Source organism: Onychostoma macrolepis, chromosome 20 (genome assembly GCF_012432095.1).
Source record: "Onychostoma macrolepis isolate SWU-2019 chromosome 20, ASM1243209v1, whole genome shotgun sequence".
Classification (NCBI taxonomy): domain Eukaryota; kingdom Metazoa; phylum Chordata; class Actinopteri; order Cypriniformes; family Cyprinidae; genus Onychostoma; species Onychostoma macrolepis.
Window position 1 is genome coordinate 1772139 of NC_081174.1, and position 19713 is coordinate 1791851.

The 19713-nt window shown below is 36.1% G+C and overlaps 1 protein-coding gene across 1 annotated transcript; it reads left to right on the forward strand.

Annotated features, from left to right (window-relative positions):
* Positions 1 to 3338: 3338 nt before the first annotated feature.
* Positions 3339 to 17808, forward strand: ppil4 (peptidylprolyl isomerase (cyclophilin)-like 4). The gene is made up of 13 exons (XM_058756738.1): positions 3339 to 3496; positions 3788 to 3855; positions 5120 to 5184; positions 5279 to 5396; positions 5497 to 5639; positions 7946 to 8042; positions 8720 to 8836; positions 8926 to 9050; positions 10083 to 10149; positions 11178 to 11289; positions 11513 to 11609; positions 12016 to 12130; positions 15014 to 17808. The coding sequence occupies exons 1-13, from the start codon at positions 3427 to 3429 to the stop codon at positions 15227 to 15229; spliced, it is 1410 nt and encodes a 469-aa protein (XP_058612721.1). The 5' UTR covers positions 3339 to 3426; the 3' UTR covers positions 15230 to 17808.
* The last annotated feature ends 1905 nt before the right edge of the window (positions 17809 to 19713 follow it).

A 19713-nucleotide genomic window follows, 5' to 3' on the forward strand; every position in this document is an offset into this window, starting at 1 on the left:
TAACTGTTAAACTTTTTCAAGTTAAACTTGCTTAAACGTGCTTTCACTACCATCTTAACCCTCTGGCCCTCTTCGGTCATTTTTGACCGAAACATTTTTAAAATCTTAGCTTCATCGGAATGAGATGACACTTGGTGACTTTTGTCACATTAGCAATATGAACACACACAAAAAATCATGGACATGATTCGGATATGTTAAAGGGTCAAAAAAAATAAATAAAAAAAATAGTCACACTTAACTTCTTCGCAATCAAAAATGACAGACATGGGAAATTAATTGGAAATATGAAAAAATGTGAATCTTTTGGTGGCACAAACTACAAATCAGCCACTGGTCAGAACAAAAGTGTGCAGCAATCAAGGGGTGACTAGAATATCAGGAGTGCAAAATAGACACCCACACACACACACGCACGCACACACACACACACACACATATACAGTGGGGCAAAAAAGTATTTAGTCAGCCACCAACTGTGCAAGTTCTCCCACTTAAAAAGATGAGAGAGGCCTGTAATTTCATCATAGGTATACCTATGAGAGACAAAATGAGAAAAAAAATCCAGAAAAACACATTGTAGGATTTTTAAAGAATTAATTGGTCAATTCCTCGGTAAAATAAGTATTTGGTCACCTACAAACAAGCAAGATTTCTGGCTCTCACAGACCTGTAACTTCTTCTTTAAGAGGCTCCTCTGTCCTCCACTCGTTACCTGTATTAATGGCATCTGTTTGAACTCGTTATCAGTATAAAAGACACCTGTCCACAACCTCAAACAGTCCAACTCCAAACTCCACCATGGCCAAGACCAAAGAGCTGTCAAAGGACACCAGAAACAAAATTGTAGACCTGCACCAGGCTGGGAAGACTGAATCTGCAATAGGTAAGCAGCTTGGTGTGAAGAAATCAACTGTGGGAGCAATTATTAGAAAACGGAAGACATACAAGACCACTGATAATCTCCTCGATCTGGGGCTCCACGAAGATCTCACCCGTGGGGTCAAAATGATCACAAGAACTGTGAGCAAAATCCCAGAACCACACGGGGACCTAGTGAATGACCTGCAGAGAGCTGGGACCAAAGTAACAAAGGCTACCATCAGTAACACACTGCGCCAGGGACTCAAATCCTGCAGTGCCAGGCGTGTCCCCTGCTTAAGCCAGTACATGTCCGGCCCGTCTGAAGTTTGCTAGAGAGCATTTGGATGATCCAGAAGAGGATTGGGAGAATCAGATGAAACCAAAATAGAACTTTTGGTAAAAACTCAACTTGTCGTGTTTGGAGGAGAAAGAATGCTGAGTTGCATCCAAAGAACACCATACCTACTGTGAAGCATGGGGTGGAAACATCATGCTTTGGGGCTGTTTTTCTGCAAAGGGACCAGGACGACTGATCCGTGTAAACAAAAGAATGAATGGGGCCATGTATCGTGAGATTTTGAGTGAAAACCTCCTTCCATCAGCAAGGGCATTGAAGATGAAACGTGGCTGGGTCTTTCAGCATGACAATGATCCCAAACACACCGCCTGGCAACTAAGGAGTGGCTTCAAGAAGCATTTCAAGGTCCTGGAGTGGCCTAGCCAGTCTCCAGATCTCAACCCCATCGAAAATCTTTGGAGTCCGTGTTGCCCAGCGACAGCCCCAAAACATTACTGCTCTAGAGGAGATCTGCATGGAGGAATGGGCCAAAATACCAGCAACAGTGTGTGAAAACCTTGTGAAGACTTACAGAAAACGTTTGACCTCTGTCATTGCCAACAAAGGGTATATAACAAAGTATTGAGATGAAATTTTGTTATTGACCAAATACTTATTTTCCACCATAATTTGCAAATAAATTCTTTAAAAATCCTACAATGTGATTTTCTGGATTTTTTTTTCTCATTTTGTCTCTCATAGTTGAGGTATACCTATGATGAAAATTACAGGCCTCTCTCATCTTTTTAACAATTGGTGGCTGACTAAATACTTTTTTGCCCCACTGTACATATATACACAGAAATGAACTGTGTGCTTCAATGCTTTCCTGTAGCTCAAATAGTAGAGCATGGCGCTAGCAACGTCAAGATCATGGGTTCGATTCCCAGGGAAAGCAAGAGCTGATAAAATGTAAAAACTGTAACTTGAATGCAATGTAAGTCGCTTTGGATAAAAGCGTCTGCCAAATGCATAAATGTAAATGTAACTGGTAAGACTGCAACAGAGCAAATTTTGAAAACATGTTAACATTAATTGAATTACATCGAATAAAAATCAATTAATAACAAAATGTTTGTATACAGTGTTTTGAATTATTACTATCTATTCCTTGTTTTGTTGTTGAATTATCAAATACTGAGTAACAAAAATGCTTTCTATGTGTTCCCTTTCTAACAAGATTTTAATGTTTGACTGTAATCATAATGTAAAACCTGATACTTATCTAACCAAAAATATCTAAACCTTGACAAAAAACAACGGGAATCCAGAAGCCTCTGTATATATCTACAGTGCTAATACAAGAGGTTTCACAACATTACACAAGTTTGTATGTTTTACTGCCTCCAGATGGCCCAATTCTCACGTCAAAAAAATGGATTTTAAATGCCTTCACTCTATTTTAATGTGAAATACTGCCTTTATTAAAACATAGTAAAGAAAGGGGAGGGGGGGGAATTAATTATATTGGGGGAAAAGCTCATTAAAATTGTATAAATATTGCATAAAATTCCCTCAAAATCATAAATAATAATCAAAAAAAATATTATTGAACAAAAATATATTACATTGATTTTTCCTGGGGAAAAAAAAAAAAAAAAAAAAAAAAAAAAAAGTTACATTTCAAGGCTTCAGTCACTTTTGACCGCGAAGGAGGCAAGTGTGACTCCTGAACGAAGAGGGCCAGAGGGTTAAATCATATTCCTATAACTGACAAAATTATTTTGTGTTACATTAAAATAAAGACAAATTTAATACCTACGTTTGTATTTGAAGTCGAAATAAACTTTACTTTAAAGTGCGTCACAAGATCTCCTAACCGAAGATCACATGATCACAAACGGACATCACTTCCGTGAAGTGACCATCTCATGTTCCCCTGCACAACAATAATTTATATTTTTGCATAATTGTAAGGGGTAGGTTTAGGGTTGGGGTAGGTGTAGACGTTAATAAAACACAATCTAATAGGTAAAAAATTAAATTTCATTGTTAGTTTCCGGTCGGAGCTTTTTTTTTTTTCTGGTCCTGAGTTGTTGTTTTTTTTTTATTTATTTATTTATTTTTTATTAACAAGAACAAGTTACATATATATAACCACATTATACATGATATAAATAAAGTTTCCGGTCGGAGCTGAACCAGAGTTGTGACGTAGCATCTGCGACTCTTTTCAATGCGCATGTCAGCGTCTGTGCGGCGCATGTTGATGACACTGGAGCGACATGGCGGTGTTGTTGGAAACAACGTTAGGGGATATCGTGATCGATTTATACACAGAAGAAAGACCGAAAGGTGATTAATGATAAGATCCATGAGAGACGAAGGGTTTGAACATGCTTGCTCTGTTACGCGCGTGATCATTTAATACACTCAACAAAGCAACATGTGATAAATTGAAGAAATCTCTGTAGGAACTTATTTATTTTTGGTGATAGTTGTGCTGGTATAACCAGAATTTAAGTCGTTTCACCGTTTTGTTATTTAGTGGTTCAGTGAATTTTAAGAGTAGAAACCAACAACAGAGCATAATTTTTACATAAAGCATGGTTATGATACTGAATGAATTGTCCTTCTAATTTGCAGCTTCGCTGAACTTCCTGAAACTGTGCAAAATCAAGTATTACAACTATTGTCTTTTTCACAATGTTCAGGTAATATCTCTTTCATTATCTGTGCATTACAGTTGTCAATACTGTGCTTACGATATTTGCTTTACGAAAGTGTTCTTTAAGCATGTACGCGCTGTTCTTATTTTTTTTTTTTTTTTTTTTTTTTAACCGGCATGCATCTCGCGGCGATCACCGGTGATCGGTTCTGCCCAGATTTTTTTTAAATTTTTTTATTGCATTTCAAACCATTACAATATTTGAAACTTAACAAGGGGCATACGGACATCACCACAAGTAGATATAAGGGCTACACAAAGCAGCATAATAAAAATAAATAAATAAAAAAATGAAAAATTGAAGATTTTTTACAAATACCTTACAACATTTTCAAGAATGTTAAAAGTTTTAGAAGCCTTTGAATTCAAAGGTTTGGACACATTCTTAAACGAAGAGATAAAAGATTTTACATCAGAAGAAAACATTCTAAAGTTAGGTTTACAATGAATAGTTCTGGCTTTATGAAGGTGAAATTTACCCAGAAGACAAAGCAGTAATACAGTATGTTCAAGATTGCTGTCTTTAGAATGAAAATCTGACAGGAAAATGATAGATTCTGTCATTTCTAGCATTTTGTTACAACAGAGAGAAATTAACACGATAACTTCTGACCAAAAAGATTTGGAGAAAGGGCAATGATAAAACGGATGTAGAATAGATTCTTCATCAGTATTACAAAATGAACACAATGAAGATATATTCTCAGAAAACCTGCTTAATAATAAATTAGAAGGGTAGTATCTGTATCTGTGAAATGTAGTTCTTTAATTTTACATGGAATAAAAAATTTGTGAGGAAGGGACCATAAGTTATTCAAATCAGAGTCCGGATAACAGATCCTCCATTTAGATTGTGCTTTAGAGGGGCATCCTGGAGTTGAAGAAAGGGCATTTCTGATAAAGACGTTATTGCATTTTTTATCTAATACATAAACTCCATTAAATGCAAGTTTAGGAAAATGGTTATTTACACAGCCATAACCTAAATGTACGCGCTGTTCTTATTTTAGGTTTATTTCGTTATAAGGAAAAATGAATACATAAAATACTCATTTTTCAATTGGAAATAAAGTTTTGAGTTCTGAAATGTACACTTATCTAAAAAGATCATGGTAAAATTTCATAACTCCATGATTAGTAAAATTATCAGTTAATGCTACGTTATTGCAAGTATGGCTGCAAATTGATGTAGGGTATCAGGGTTGCCAGTGAGTTGTCCTTATCAAGATCTGTTGCATCCCCCACTCCAGAGAGATTTCATCATTCAGACGGGTGACCCCACCGGCACGGGGCGAGGAGGAGAGTCTGTGTTCAGGTAGGAATGAGTTTAAAAAAATCAATAAATATTTTTGGTATAACTGAATTACACATGTATGCATTGTGTGCCGATGATGTTTGTGTGCTTGCAGTAAACTGTATGGCGATCAGGCGCGCTTTTTTGAATCTGAGAAGATGCCTAGGATCAAGCATAGAAAGAAAGGAACAGTGTCTATGGTAAACAACGGCAGCGACCAGCATGGATCTCAGGTTAATTGTGCACACATTTAATACAGTGTCAAAGTCAGTGTCAGTATTGTTTATGGGCTTTGAGTATGATTGAGTTTTGTTTTTTTTATTTGGCACCCAGTTTCTGATCACCACGGGAGAGAATGTGGATTATCTGGATGGTGTTCACACTGTGTTTGGAGAGGTCACGGAGGGTATGGACGTGCTCACTAAAATCAATGAGACCTTTGTAGACAATGACTTCATCCCCTACCAGGACATCAGGTGGGACAACGTTTTAGAGAGCGAGAGACTGACTCACACATTTTTTACATTTAAATTTTACTTTTTTTGTGCGTGTGTGTGTGTGATATGATAACTGGTATTCAATATTTAATAACTAATAAGAGCACAGAGTACAGCTGATCAGTTACAAGTTATATCTACTTTCTTCCCAAGTAGAGAAAGTGATAGTTTTCCTGTTGGAAAATGCCAGATTAGTGGCTTTAGATCTTGGAAGACACTAAAAGTGCTTGTCATTTCTTAATTGTGCATCTTCGTTCCCTTTCCTTGCTTCCTGTCTTTGTGTTTTAGCTCCACCCCCTTAGGAAGTAAGGGAAGGGTACGACGTGTATATTGGAATAGTCTTGATCACTCAAGTGTCAGTTAAAAGCGCCATCAGTTGTGTTAAAGGGATCTGCCCTTATGTTGCTGAAGTTTGGTTATTTAGGAATTTAATAATATATATTAATGGAGCCACATGTCCTGTTGAAATATGTGAAATGTATTGTTTATTTAAATTACAAAGGTGAAACATAAATTAAAATCATTTTCAGTGATGTGGGGAGGAGAATTTATACGTGCGCAAGGTTTTTTCGACAAGAAACATTTCCACGTAGGATAGACCTAAAACATGAGAAGCACCCTAAGTTTTTGTTTGAGGCACTTGGTAACAAGTATCCACAAAGTGAACTGTGAAATACCTATGAAACAATTCATAATGATTTTTTTCCAACAATTTGGTGTAATCTATTCCCACGGCACAAAACTAGTGATCGACCGATATTGATTTTTTTTTTATAACCGATACCAATTATTTGCATGTTTATGTGCCCGATATTCAGAGCCGATATTTATTTACGGTTATAAAGTAAATAAATAACTGAGTGAAGTAAGTCCATATTCCACTTTGGTTTTTCCTCCTTTCAGTCATCTTAAAAAAAAAAAAAAAAAAGGTTGAAAATTAAGAGTCTTTCATGTTAAATTTATTCTTCATATTACAACAATAAAAACATTTTATTTATAAAAAGCATCAGTGGCAACACTGATATTAAGTAAGCAAAATAAATGTAGAATGTCTTATGTTTTCAAATGGAGAAAATAAAATAAAGGACAGGAGTTATAACTTCATTTTAAACTACAGTTTTAGGTTTATAAGCTGTTTAATAGGCTAAAGAGTGAAGAATAATTCACTGAATAATTTTCTCTGGAATATTGAAATATAACAAACAAAATATCGTATTTTATTGCATTTCTCAACTGGTATGTTATATCAGAATTATTAATATGTTTTGTCATTCTAGATTATGAAATGCCTGCTGACATGTTATGTTAAATAAAGTTTACTAACTACAGCAAATCAAGTACTTGTGCACGCTGTTGTTGTCTCGTCTCCCCTCAGACGCACTGGCAATCTTGCGTGCAATACTCAAAACACCCACAAGATGGCGGCGTTTATAGGTGAATCCGATATTACAAAACCGATATCCGATTATGGTAAAATGCTTAAATATCGGGAAAATATCGGTAAATCGATATATCGGTCGATCTCTACAAAAAACTAACAAAAGCTGCTCAATTTCTTTTCATGTCAGGGAGCTGTTTCTAAATAGGTTGTTCCTGGACAGAATAAAATTACAAATACAGTTCATACACAATTTTGTAAAATGTAGCAATATTGTGCATATCAACGATTCCCTTAGACTAGTTTTGCAAGTGTATGAGTGTTAAGATCCCTGATTTAAACTTCTGCTTCTGTGAATCATTCAAACAGTCTCTTTCAGTGGTAGACTCAAAACTTTGTTTCGACTGTCGGTTTGTCATGACACATGTTTTACCTCTAAACAGCAGTTAATAGAGACAATGTGTTAATATTGGGGAAGGTACATTATAAACACAATGTTGCCATTTTCTCTGTTTTTGCACCAAACAAAGTCACAGCAGAATTACCAGCTGCATGTCTTCAAACAACACATAGTAGTGTCCGTCAGAATAAATCAGTGTTTTTAAACAAATCGCTCAAGTGAATGATTTGGTGACTCACAAAAAATCCATTCCTCTAATGTACAGACTGACTGGAACACAGACATAGTCAGCCGGAGTAATGCCAACACTGAAAAATCTCAATGTTATATCAGCACTCAGTGAGCAGTGCTGGAATATAGACAGTATTTATATGAATATGGTCACTACATAATTCCCATATTTTATTTTGAGGTTTTGGTGGTTCACATTCCACCAGTGTCATAAGGGCTAAAGACTGAGCCTCAGTTGTTGTGCCTGCTAAGTTTTGGGCTGTGTTGTGGTTGCAGGATTAATCACGCAGTGATTCTGGATGACCCGTTTGATGATCCTGCGGGCCTCCCGGTTCCAGACAGATCGCCTGAACCCACTAAAGAGCAGCTGGACGTGAGTGTCTTCATTCAGTGCATAATTCAAACTCACCATATTACAATACTGTGAGGCGGCTGATTTCTGTGAGTAACATGCAGGAGTTTCAACATTAAATTCAATATCAGTTCACAGGCTTTTCATTGGATTTATTTCAATGTTGAATGATGGCTACAGTGCATGATATGTGTTGTGACTGTAACATAGTCTTTCCAAAAAACACTTCCAAATATTTTTTATCAATATTATATTAGGTTACTTGTTAGTCTTCATTCATGAATAATAAATACATGCGAATTGTTTAGTTTGGCTATGAGTGACCCTAAAAGTGGAGGGTCATGTGTGCATGTTCTTTGATAAGTGTTAGTTTATTAATTATATACCAAGGCCATCAGTTTTGTTTCTCGGAAATCCATAAACTTGTTATTTATGTAATTTATCTATGCGTTTAACATTAGGTTTATTAAACACATCAGGTTATGCATTCACTTCAGTACTCCCCTTTGAACGTCATAAAAATCAGTGTAACACAGCCTTGAGTGGCTTAATGCTTAAAAAAAAATCCTTATTTCATAATAAGTCTGTAAAGGCAGGGGACTAGTTAATACAGAAAAAGCTGGTAAAGCTAAGAAATGATGGTTTTTGGTTTTTAAAAGTGCTCTGTTCTTCATTCTAAAGTGATATGCATATTTCAGAGTGGTCGGATTGGAGCAGATGAGGTGATAAACGATAACGAGGGGAAGGATGCTGAGGTGCTGGATGAACTCATAAAGGAAAAGGAAGCAAAGACACAAGCCATTTTACTGGAGATGGTAAATTTCATCACTTACACACAAACATATAGACATCACTCACTCTAGACATCTCTTTCATGACGTGAATGTTTGTTTCTTGTTGAAAGGTGGGTGATCTGCCAGATGCAGAAATTAAACCTCCAGAGAACGTGCTGTTTGTCTGTAAACTGAACCCTGTTACCACAGATGAAGATCTAGAGATCATCTTCTCACGTTTTGGCCTCATTAAATGGTGAGATAATAGAAAGTTTTACTGCTGTATTAGTTCCAATAATATTCTGACGCTCATAGCTGTGGTTAAACAGTATGGGTAATGATTAGGGCTGTTTGTACCCAAACGATTACATGTTTGGACCTCTGCAAGGGTTGATCTGTGCTCTTAAACAAAGCACTTAACAGGGGACTCATCTCATATATGTGCAATCTGTCATTCAATATCACATTAATTTCTGTATATAATATACATGGTAACACTTTCTAGTTTAGGCACTTTTTAGTTTCTTGTTACCATGCATATTACTAGCATATTGGCTGTTTATTAGTCCTTATAAAGCACATATTAATGCCTTATTCTGCATGAGCATATTTTAGATCCCTTAATCCACCCCATAGCTAAACTAACAACTATCTTACTAACTATTAATAAAGCAGCAAATGAGGAGTTTATTGAGGCTAAAGTCATAGTTAATACTTTGAGTAATGAGATTTGGTCCCCAAACTAAAGTGTGACCATATTGTTTTATAAACGCAGTAAAAGACATTTATTTTATTTTATTTTTGTACTAAAGTGTTATTCTGATTATGCCATCTGTTTACTTTTTATGTATTTGCTTATTGTTATTTTGAGACTGAAGGTTGATCCCGCAGCACATTCTACTGTTACAATTTTAGCAGCAGGCTGTATGTATGGAATGCCTGGATGACCTTGCTGAACTGTGTGGAAAACTATATCCCACAATGCAATGTGCTCGTCATGACTTTCCATTTCAAATATTACATTTGAACTGGAAATAATATCTGCTGTGATCTTCTTGATTGCACTGCATAAAAAATGCTTTACTTCTGAGATAGGATGCTACTAGCTGGATCAAACGTGTAATATAAAGTGAAGACCATTAATATACTGCTGTTTGAATATTGTGTCACACAGTTATATAGTGCCTATAGTAGGCACTAGGCAGAGTGTGCTAGTATTCAGTTCTGACCTTTGCTTGTGCCTTATTCTTATATGTCTTTGATCTATCATGTTAATGTTCATTTTCAGTTGTGAGATCATCCGAGACTGGAAAACAGGAGAATCTTTGTGCTATGCATTTATCGAGTTTGAAAAGGTTTGTAATGTCTGTTCTTTAAATATGCCATCTTTGGAAAAAAAGTGGAAAGTTACTAAGCAAGCTGTTAAAATCCATTTGCCATGTTTTCAAAAATAGACATGAATACAGAAGTTATATATCCAAATGCACGTACATACAATTTTTATACTAAATGCAGTTAGTTTTAAGTTTTGTGCAGTTGTAGTCCATAGACTTGCACTCATCCTTGATACATCCTGATAAAACCTAGGTATATACAAAACTACAAATTATAGTGATTTGTTTTAAGCAAGCCCTGTGTATAATATGCTGCATCAGGTTCACGCATCCCTTCAAATGTTGATAACTTCTAGATTAGAAATATTGTGAGTGTGAAACATCTAGTTCATCAATCATCTAGTAAAATAAAAAGCAGTTTAAAGGGGTCATGAAATCTATTTTAATTATTTTAAAATGTTTCCTGTGGTGCTTTTATAATCTTGTGCGTTTTATTTTTTATTTTTTCATCAAGCCAGTCATAATGTAGATATAAATGGTCAATTTATATGTTGAATTTAGTCCTCTGATTTGAAAAGCTCAGTTGGAAACTGCCAAACACAGTCATGTCTACGGAGCGCACAATGCAATTTGGTTTCTGCAATCCCACCAATGCTATCGTCATAACGAACACAGTGAAAATGCGATGTAAATAAGAGGTTCGTTGAGCAGTGCAAACTGTGTCGTTGATAGACGATAAAAAGAACAATCTTTGGTCACTTTCTGTATAGAAAAATGGAGAATTGTCTCCATTTAATTGCACCACTAAGAAGTGCATGAAGCTCAGTGGTTGGACTCAATCACTAGTCTGAAAAATAAAACCAGATACGGTGATTAAGGCCCTGAATCAATGTGGAGGAATTTTGTGTCACCCTGAAAATGGGTTATTTTGCAGTTAATGGCCTGTTTATAAAATGAATTGAAAAGCGTCTTAGTGAGGTGTGCATTCAGAGAAAAAGCATGGTCGGTCTTTTTGTAATAATGAATGCACTTGTGTATTGTCTGAGAAGGTGGAGGACTGTGAAAAAGCGTTCTTCAAAATGGACAATGTCCTGATAGATGACCGTCGCATTCACGTGGACTTCAGCCAGTCGGTGTCTAAGATAAAATGGAAAGGCAAAGGTGAGTTCGTGCCCATTTATTAAAAACATAACCTGTCAAATAATAGAAATATAATAAATCTCTGCTGAATTTTACTGTACTGCTCAGACTATTTACATGTTAAATGTTAACGCTAGTAAATCAAAATGAATCGCTAAGCTTTGAATCCACCTAAAGGTAATGTGTACAGTAGTTAATATATTGGATAAAGAGTGGTTTTATTGTCAGTTTGTTTCATATCTAGGTGGGAAATACACTAAAGATGATTTTAAGGCCTACGAGAAAGAACTGGACAACAAATCCAAACTGGCTTTGAAAGACAGTGTCAAGACCAAGCAGGAGTATCCTTCTAATAATCTCTTTACATTTAAATCATACTTGGACAATTGCATTTCATAGGATTTGCACTTTAGATTTTAAATTTAATTTAGTGGTTTGGCTTGAAGCACAGGTTTAGTACTTTAGTTATTTGACGTTATTGTTGTAACCGTTACCCATTAACGTGGCATTTTAATTTTCATGAAAAATTCAGCATGCTGTGTACTGCATTTTGATTAAATGCATTACAAATATTTTTCCTCTGAAGTAACATGCACTTTATGAATCATTTACTGTAAGACCAAAAATGTGTTAAAATCAAAAAGGGACCCTCTTTACTTTTCTAAGTTGACATCTGTGTCCTAAAGTGGTTATCAAATCAAAAAAAACTCTCTTCACAAGTCAGTATTTCTTGACTGTCTTCTAAAGCTCCCGTTATGAGCTTCTCTTAGATGAAGATGAGGATGAAAGAAGGAAGGACGACAGAGAGAAAAGAGACTGGAAACATCATTCAGACGAGAGGCCCAAGGACAAAAAATCAAAGGTACAATGGCTCTCACAGGGTCTATGAGTCCCCGTGGCACCCAATGGTCCACATCTGCCCACCAGAGAATAGGATCTTATGGCATCTTCTAATGGTGATTTGAGAACCAAAAATGTCCTTTTGTAAGTGTCTTACTGGACCATTTTCTTATACAAGAATATTAGACTCAGGCTAACCCAGCCTCTGTAATGTTTACTTTTTTATATAACACAGTCAGTTCTTCTATCAGTCGCAGGATGCAGGAGATAGTGATGTTGAAAGCGTATTGTTTATTGAATAATCTTTGTTGCGTCTTCCTCAATGATCAGTCTGACTTCAACCAAAAGCAGTGGAAAATTACTGCTTCACAACATCGTGCTGTGATGTTAAAAAACCTTGAGATGGAGGCATTCACTTATCTCCAGCTGACTTGTCAAGGCAACATAACACACAACATTAGATTATATGCTAAATCTTTCTATTTCAGATAAATTGCTGTTAACTTTCTATTTGTCAAAGAATCCTGAAAAAAAAAAAAAAAAACGGTACACAACTGTTTTCAAGTTGTGTATAATATAATAAAATAATTCAGCAAATAGAGGAGTTTAGGATTGGGTTATTATTGCAGTGATTAACATGTTTCTGGCATGTTTTTCAACAATTCTTTTAACCCAAACTGATGCAGTGTGTAGCTTTTCATTTCTTAAACAACCATGTTGGCAGACGAACCCATGTCCATATTCCAGGATGACAATACTAAGGTTCACCAGGCTCAGTTTGTGAAAGAGTGAACACAAGGAATCATTTTCATGTATGCACTGGTCACCACAGACTCCTGACCTAAACCCTATTGAAAGTCTGTGGGATGTGCTGGAGTCGACTTTACAGAACGGTTCGACAAATCTTGATGGAAATAAATGCTGCGATGTATTGTGTATTCATTGTGGCACTGTGACAACAATCAAAGCTAAAGGTGGTCCAACAAAATATTAGAGTGAGCCAATATTTTTTTGCACAGGGAGTTAAAAGCCGACTCTGGCACGTCCCAAAGAGTTTCAGTGGGGTTTAGGTCAGGGCTCTGTGGTGGCCAGTCCTTCATAATTTGATCCTGATGAATCTTTGGATTGTCATCCTAGAATACGAACGTGTCTTAACATGGTGGCCAAGTTTATGCAACTGGCTGCATATCTTAAGACTGTGTCTTAAGAACTAGTTTGACCAACTAGCAGCTGCCAAGGGGTAATCAGTCTTACTTTTCCAGTACAAATAAGAACAACCTACCTTTTCATAACTGAATTTAAAAAGTTATGACCAGTCTTGAAGAAGAAAAAAATGAGGTGACTAACTTTTTAAGACTTGTCTAAACAGTTTATGCAACCGGCCCATGGTTGTTTGAGAAATAAAAAGCTACACACTGCATCAGTTAGGGCTAAAAGTATTGTTGCCAAACACAGGGTTCCCACGGGTCCTTGAAATCCTTGAAAGTTTGTGAATCTGATTAAAAATTTTCAAGGCCCTGGAAAGTTTTTGAAAATAAACAAACATAGATACAGGTCCTTGAAAATTCCATATTATTACCTCCAGTCCGCTAATGTATTATTTCGCCAACACTTTGTGGCATATGCATACTAGCTTGCTTGATTTACGTTGCACATTTATGCGTTACGTTAAGTGTTTCCCACGTGAGGTACTTTGTGTTGTTCGTTGCCATGACGTTCACATGCACACGAAACTACTAAGATGGTACCTCAGCGTTTCACAGACGCACCGTGAAATATTGCAAAAATAGGCTGAAACGTGATGACTGGAAAATGCAAGTTTCAAGATATTTGGCTCACCAAAGAAGATTACAAAGCATGGCTTGACAGAGATCCAAAGGATGTAATGTTGAATTGCTTTGCTTGTTAAGATAATGTAAAGCCATGAGGCAAGAAAAACTTAAAAGCATATTCATATATCTTAAAACTTCTGGTTACATGAGCCTAAGCTCTTTTCAATAAAATCCATGCAAAAGTTAATATCAGATCATTTTAGAATACAGTATAGTATGTACCAAATATTATTCAATTTTATGCAAAACAGAAATACGACAAATATCAGATTTCTGTCATATGGCAAAAATAAATGCAAAAAAAAAAAATTAGCTTTTTTTCATAGTTGTGTTTGACACATGAAAACTGTAACAATGTATCTTACAAGCTGACGCGATGTAACCTTTGCTCTCACTTGAAATGTGTCCCCACATTAAGTCCTTGAATTTGAGGGAATTGGACCTGGAAAGTCCTTGAAAGGTCCTTGAATTTGAAGTTAACCAAGGTGTGGGAACCCTGCAAACATACAACATGCCAGAAACATATTATTCACTGCAATGATGATTCAATCTTAAAGTTCCATACTATGATTTTTTTTTTTTGGCCAGGCGGTGTATGGCAATTATAATAAAGAAGCAAATCAAGCAAATTACTATTGCTCTTGGCAGCCAGTAATTTGTTGCACAGATCACATGGTCAGCACAAACCACATCAATCCTGATTGCAATTTAACCTTATTGTGGTCTGCTCTTTAGAGAATGAGGGCATGTCATGCAGTTTGACAGATGGACGTGACATTGGTTGTGCACACAACCTTTGATACCAACAACAAAAGATATAGCTTTTTCCTCATATTTCAAACCTGATAAGCTTATTTAATTTGTTACCCTAACTATACACGATTATAAAGTTAGTTACTTGTGATTATTTGCATTTAGCATAGTTTTCCCTGCATCAGAAATAACATGCATCCCATTTTGGTCACAAACTTGAGAAGCACTGGTAAAGTTGTTGCTTTAACAAATCATATGTCTTCTGAATATTCCCTTCGTGTCTCATCATTTGATTGCTTTTTTTTCTCCTGCCTTTTTAGGATCGTGATGAGAGTCGGAGAGAAAAGGATAAAGGCAGACAGCGTTCACGTTCAAGAGACAGAGAGAGATACAAGGAGCGCGAGAGGGGCTGGGACAAGGATAGAGAGAAGGAGAAACAGAGAGACCGAGGCAGAGAGAGAGACAGCGATCACAAACGCCACAGACGAGATCGCAGCCGCAGTCGAAGCCCTAAGAGGTCGAAGTATTACAGCTGACCACCACGACTGTTACCGTGTGTCAACAGAGCGGCTTTCCTAACAACTTCCTGATTTCAGCTATGTGCAATGTAAAAAACGAAAAGAAAAAAAAAAACCTGTATGATTCATTTTTGTACATGAAAAGAAAAATCAGTCAATTTATTGGTGAAGTTTGCTTTGCAAAGGTTTGTAAAGTTGTTAATGCATACATATGGATTGACAGCAGCCTTTAGTGTACTCCGGGGCTTTTAACTTCTCAGATAAGCTTTTAGTTCAGTGCAGAAACCTCTGTTCGTTTGTGCTTTTCAGAGCCTTACTCTGGAATACACTTACTGTATTTAGCAAGTCAAAAGGAAAAATATAGAAATAATTTTCTTTTTCATCAAGTTTCATTTCTGTTACTACTTGGTTTTAAATAAAGGTGATAATAGAATAAGATCAGTGATAGGGTTGTGGTAAGCTTAGGCAATTAAGTCGTTACAAGTGGGCTAATTTCTTGTTGGTTCATGTTTTGACAGAAATATTTCAGCATCTGAACTTCAGTCATGAGCTGCCTGTCACTTTACAAATGCTGCTGTGGTGAAGGATTAGCTCATGGATATTCATTTGGATAATTCATGTAAAGTGGGCCACTTTTTGTAAAATTTCAAATTTAGGGATTTTTTTATTCTATCACCTTCATTAACATTACGGTCCAGCTATTTGCATTTGAATTAAGTTCATATAATGTGTTATTTGGAAGGTGTAACCCAATACATAGTCATGGCCAAAAATATCGGCACCCTTGGTAAATATGATCAAAGGCGGCTGTGAAAATTAATCTGCATTATTAATCCTTTTGATCTTTTATTTTTTTTTAAGTCATAAAAATCTAACCTTTCATTGGATAATAAGAATGTAAAATGGGAGGGAATATCATTATGAAATAAATGTTTTTCTCAAATACACGTTGGACACAATTATTGGCAGCCCTAGAAATTCTTATAAGTAAAATATCTCTGTAGTATATTCCCATTCATATTCACAATTTTGAGCACTCCAGGGTGATTATGAACATGAAATTATCCAGCCATGGCTTCCTGTTTCACAGAAATATAAATAGGAGGTAAAACAAAGCCCAATTTCCCTTAATCATCCATCAAAATGAGAAAAACCGAAGAATATATTTCTGATGTGCAGCAAAAGATAATTGAGCTTCACAAATTAGTGAAGTGGCTTTAAGAAAAGAGCTAGAGCAGTGAAAATTCCCATTTCCACCATCAGGACAATAATTAAGAATTTCCAATCAACATAAAATGTTACGAAGCTGCCTGGAAGAGGACGTGTGTCTATATCGTCCTAATGCACGGTGAGAAGGAGAGTTTGAGTGGCTAAAGACTCCAAGGACCACAGCTGGAGAATTGGTCTCGGGGTCAGAAAACCTTTAAAAAATTGTCAAACAGCACCTACATCAGTACATGTTGTTCTCCTCGCTCATCCAAAAACAAACTCCAGCATATTCAGTTTTCAGACATGACTGGAACGTCAAATGGGACTGGCTTCTATGGTCAGATGAAACTAAAAATGAGCTTTTTAGCAGCAAACACTCAAGATGGGTTTGGTGAACACAGGAATAAAAAGTAGCCCATGTGTACAATGAAATATACTGCTGTATTTTTGATGTTGTGGGCCTATGTTTCTGCTGGAGGTCCTGGACATCTTGTTTAGACACATGGCATCACTGATTCTATCAAATACCAACAGATAAAAAATTAAAAACTGAATGTCCATGCTAGAAATCTTATAATGGGCCATGTTTGGATCTTCCAACCGTACAATAATCCAAACACAAACCTCAAAAACAACACAAAAATGGGTCACTGAGCACAAAACCAAGCTTCTGCTGGCCATTCCAGTCCTCTGACCTGAACCCTGTAGAACATGAGTGAACTGAAGAGAAGCAGCAGCAACATGGAGCTGTGAATCTAAAGGGTCTGGAGTGATTCTGGATGAAGGAATGGTCTCTGATCTCTCGTCAGGTGTCTCTAACCTCATCAGGCATTATAGGAGAACATTTAGAGCTGTTAAACTGGCAAAAAGTATTGCATAAAAGGGTGCTGTTAATTGTGGCCAATATATTAGAGAAAAACATTTATTTCATAATGATATTTTCCCCCATTTTAAATTCTTATTATCCAATGAAAGGTTAATTCAAAAAGATTAACAATGCAGATTAATTTTCTCAGCCTTCTTTGGCCATGACTGTATTTTGAGATGCACTACAGAAAAATTTATTTTCAGTAAAAGTGGGTTGTCTCAAATTATCTCAAATGATCCTGTATTCTAATTGGAAATTAAGAATTATTATTATTATTTTGTTTAACAACACATTAACAAACAAACACATTAAAAAACATTTAACACAGCCTAGGGTATGATTAAAATTCAGAGGTTTCATGCCTGAAATACAAAACAATTCAGAATGTGCTGTGTTATCATTAAATTAATGAAATCTAACAGAAGTTTGATTAAATCAACTGTACAACATTAAAACTGTAACATGCAACAACAGTAGGCTAAACAAAAATAAAAAATAAGAGGAACAATTAAAATGTAATTTTGCAAAACCTTTGTCTGTCTGTTTTCTTTAAACGCTTTAAATTAACTTTGTAACCATGTTTTTAAGTTGAATCTACATTTTGCCTCCTTTTTTAACTCCATATTCAACATGCATCGCCTTCCTCTCTGCACTTCTGCTCTTTCTGCTTTTTCATCCTTGACTTGAATTTCCTGTCTGTACACTCATTTGTTTTTAAAGTATCAATTATTCATGCAGATCACAGAATAATCAGCCAATGTCAACTTATTTAATGAATGCGAGTAGAATTAGTGATGGTTAAAGTTTTGCCCACCTTAACAACACCGTCCCAATTTATCTAGCACAATGAGCCAAAGTGGACCAGCAATATTCATCCACCTTGCATGAAAAACTACAATTACCAAGACACCAATACCAGGGTAATACAGCATCAGCCAAAACTACTTTACTTTATCATTTGAAGAAAGAATTTCCCTTAAATTTAAGACCAATGTTTTGCTCTGAAAGCGTGAAGTCATTGAGCACAGCACAATCAAGCTTAATCAGCCCACTGACAGTGACATTCCCCCTGACAGCAGGCACCTTCACCTAATCCTGGCAGAGATTATTGCACCTGGAATATTGTTTTACATTAAAAAAAAAAAATACTAGAATATGGAGGGGGAAAAAACTTTTACTGCATTTTTACACTTTTACTAGTGTCAAACTGCAAAAAAAAAAAGTTTCCTTTTTCATTTCCAGTGCAAATGTCTAAAGATTCTTAAATCAAGATGCATTTATTTCAGATGCAAAATAAGTCTTTTATGAGGCTCAAAAAAGAAGGGAAAAGTTCTTAGACAATGACATTTATTTGTTCGTTTAAGTGTAAACTCGTCTAATTCAGAAAACAAGACTTATGTAAATGTATCTTGATTTAAGGTGGTTTAGACATTTCTACTCAGAAAAAACAAACATACTCATATATATTTATTACAGTGCATGCATAATTTTATACAATGACTTTCCGCTCTGATTTGAGACTTTAAGGCCTTTATGAATTTAAGGGTGAATTATGACTTAAGCCTCGTCTGTGAAACCAGGGGCACACGTCTTAAGCTAGTCCAAGTCTAAAATTCATGTTTTAGCCATCTCAACTGAAAATATCTTGCTCTGACATATCTTAACATTTTTCAGTGCCATTGTTCTGTCAAGATGCACACCTGTAATGTTTTCTAAGGCATTTTTGTAAAAGCTGCTTAAATTGAACTAAGGCCTAGTCCTGGCTTAAGATCAACTACAAATGAGTCCTTTACACAGTCTGACTTTGCTGCAGCTGGAATTGAACTGCTGGTTCGTCTGGTCAGAGGAGAACTGACCCCCGACTGAGCCTGGTTTCTCCCAAGGTTTTTTTCTCCATTCTGTCTCAGAGGGAGTTTTGGTTCCTTGCCGCTGTCGCCTCTGGCTTGCTCAGTTGGGGACACTTAATTTCCAGCGATATCGTCTACATCAGGGTTCCTCAAATCTTTCCCTGAAGGGTCAATCCGCTGCAGAGTTTAGCTCCAACCCTGATCAAACTCACCTGTCTGTGATTTTCTAATGCTCTTGAAGACTCTGATGATTTGATTAGGGTTAGAGCTAAACTCTGCAGGAAAGTGGATCCCTGGTCTACATAATTGCACAGATACTATTTAAACTAAACTAAACTGAGCTAGACAATGACATAATTAAATTCAATAATGAAATGCCTTTAACTGAAAATCGAGTGTTTAGTCTTATTTTACATTGACACCATTTCCCTATTCTGATATTGGAAAGTTGCTTTGACACAATCTGTATTGTTAAAAGCGCTATATAAATAAAGGTGACTTGACTTAAGCTAAGCCCCGTCTATAAACCTACATTATGTACAATACAATAAAACATGACATCTTCATTTTGAATGCAC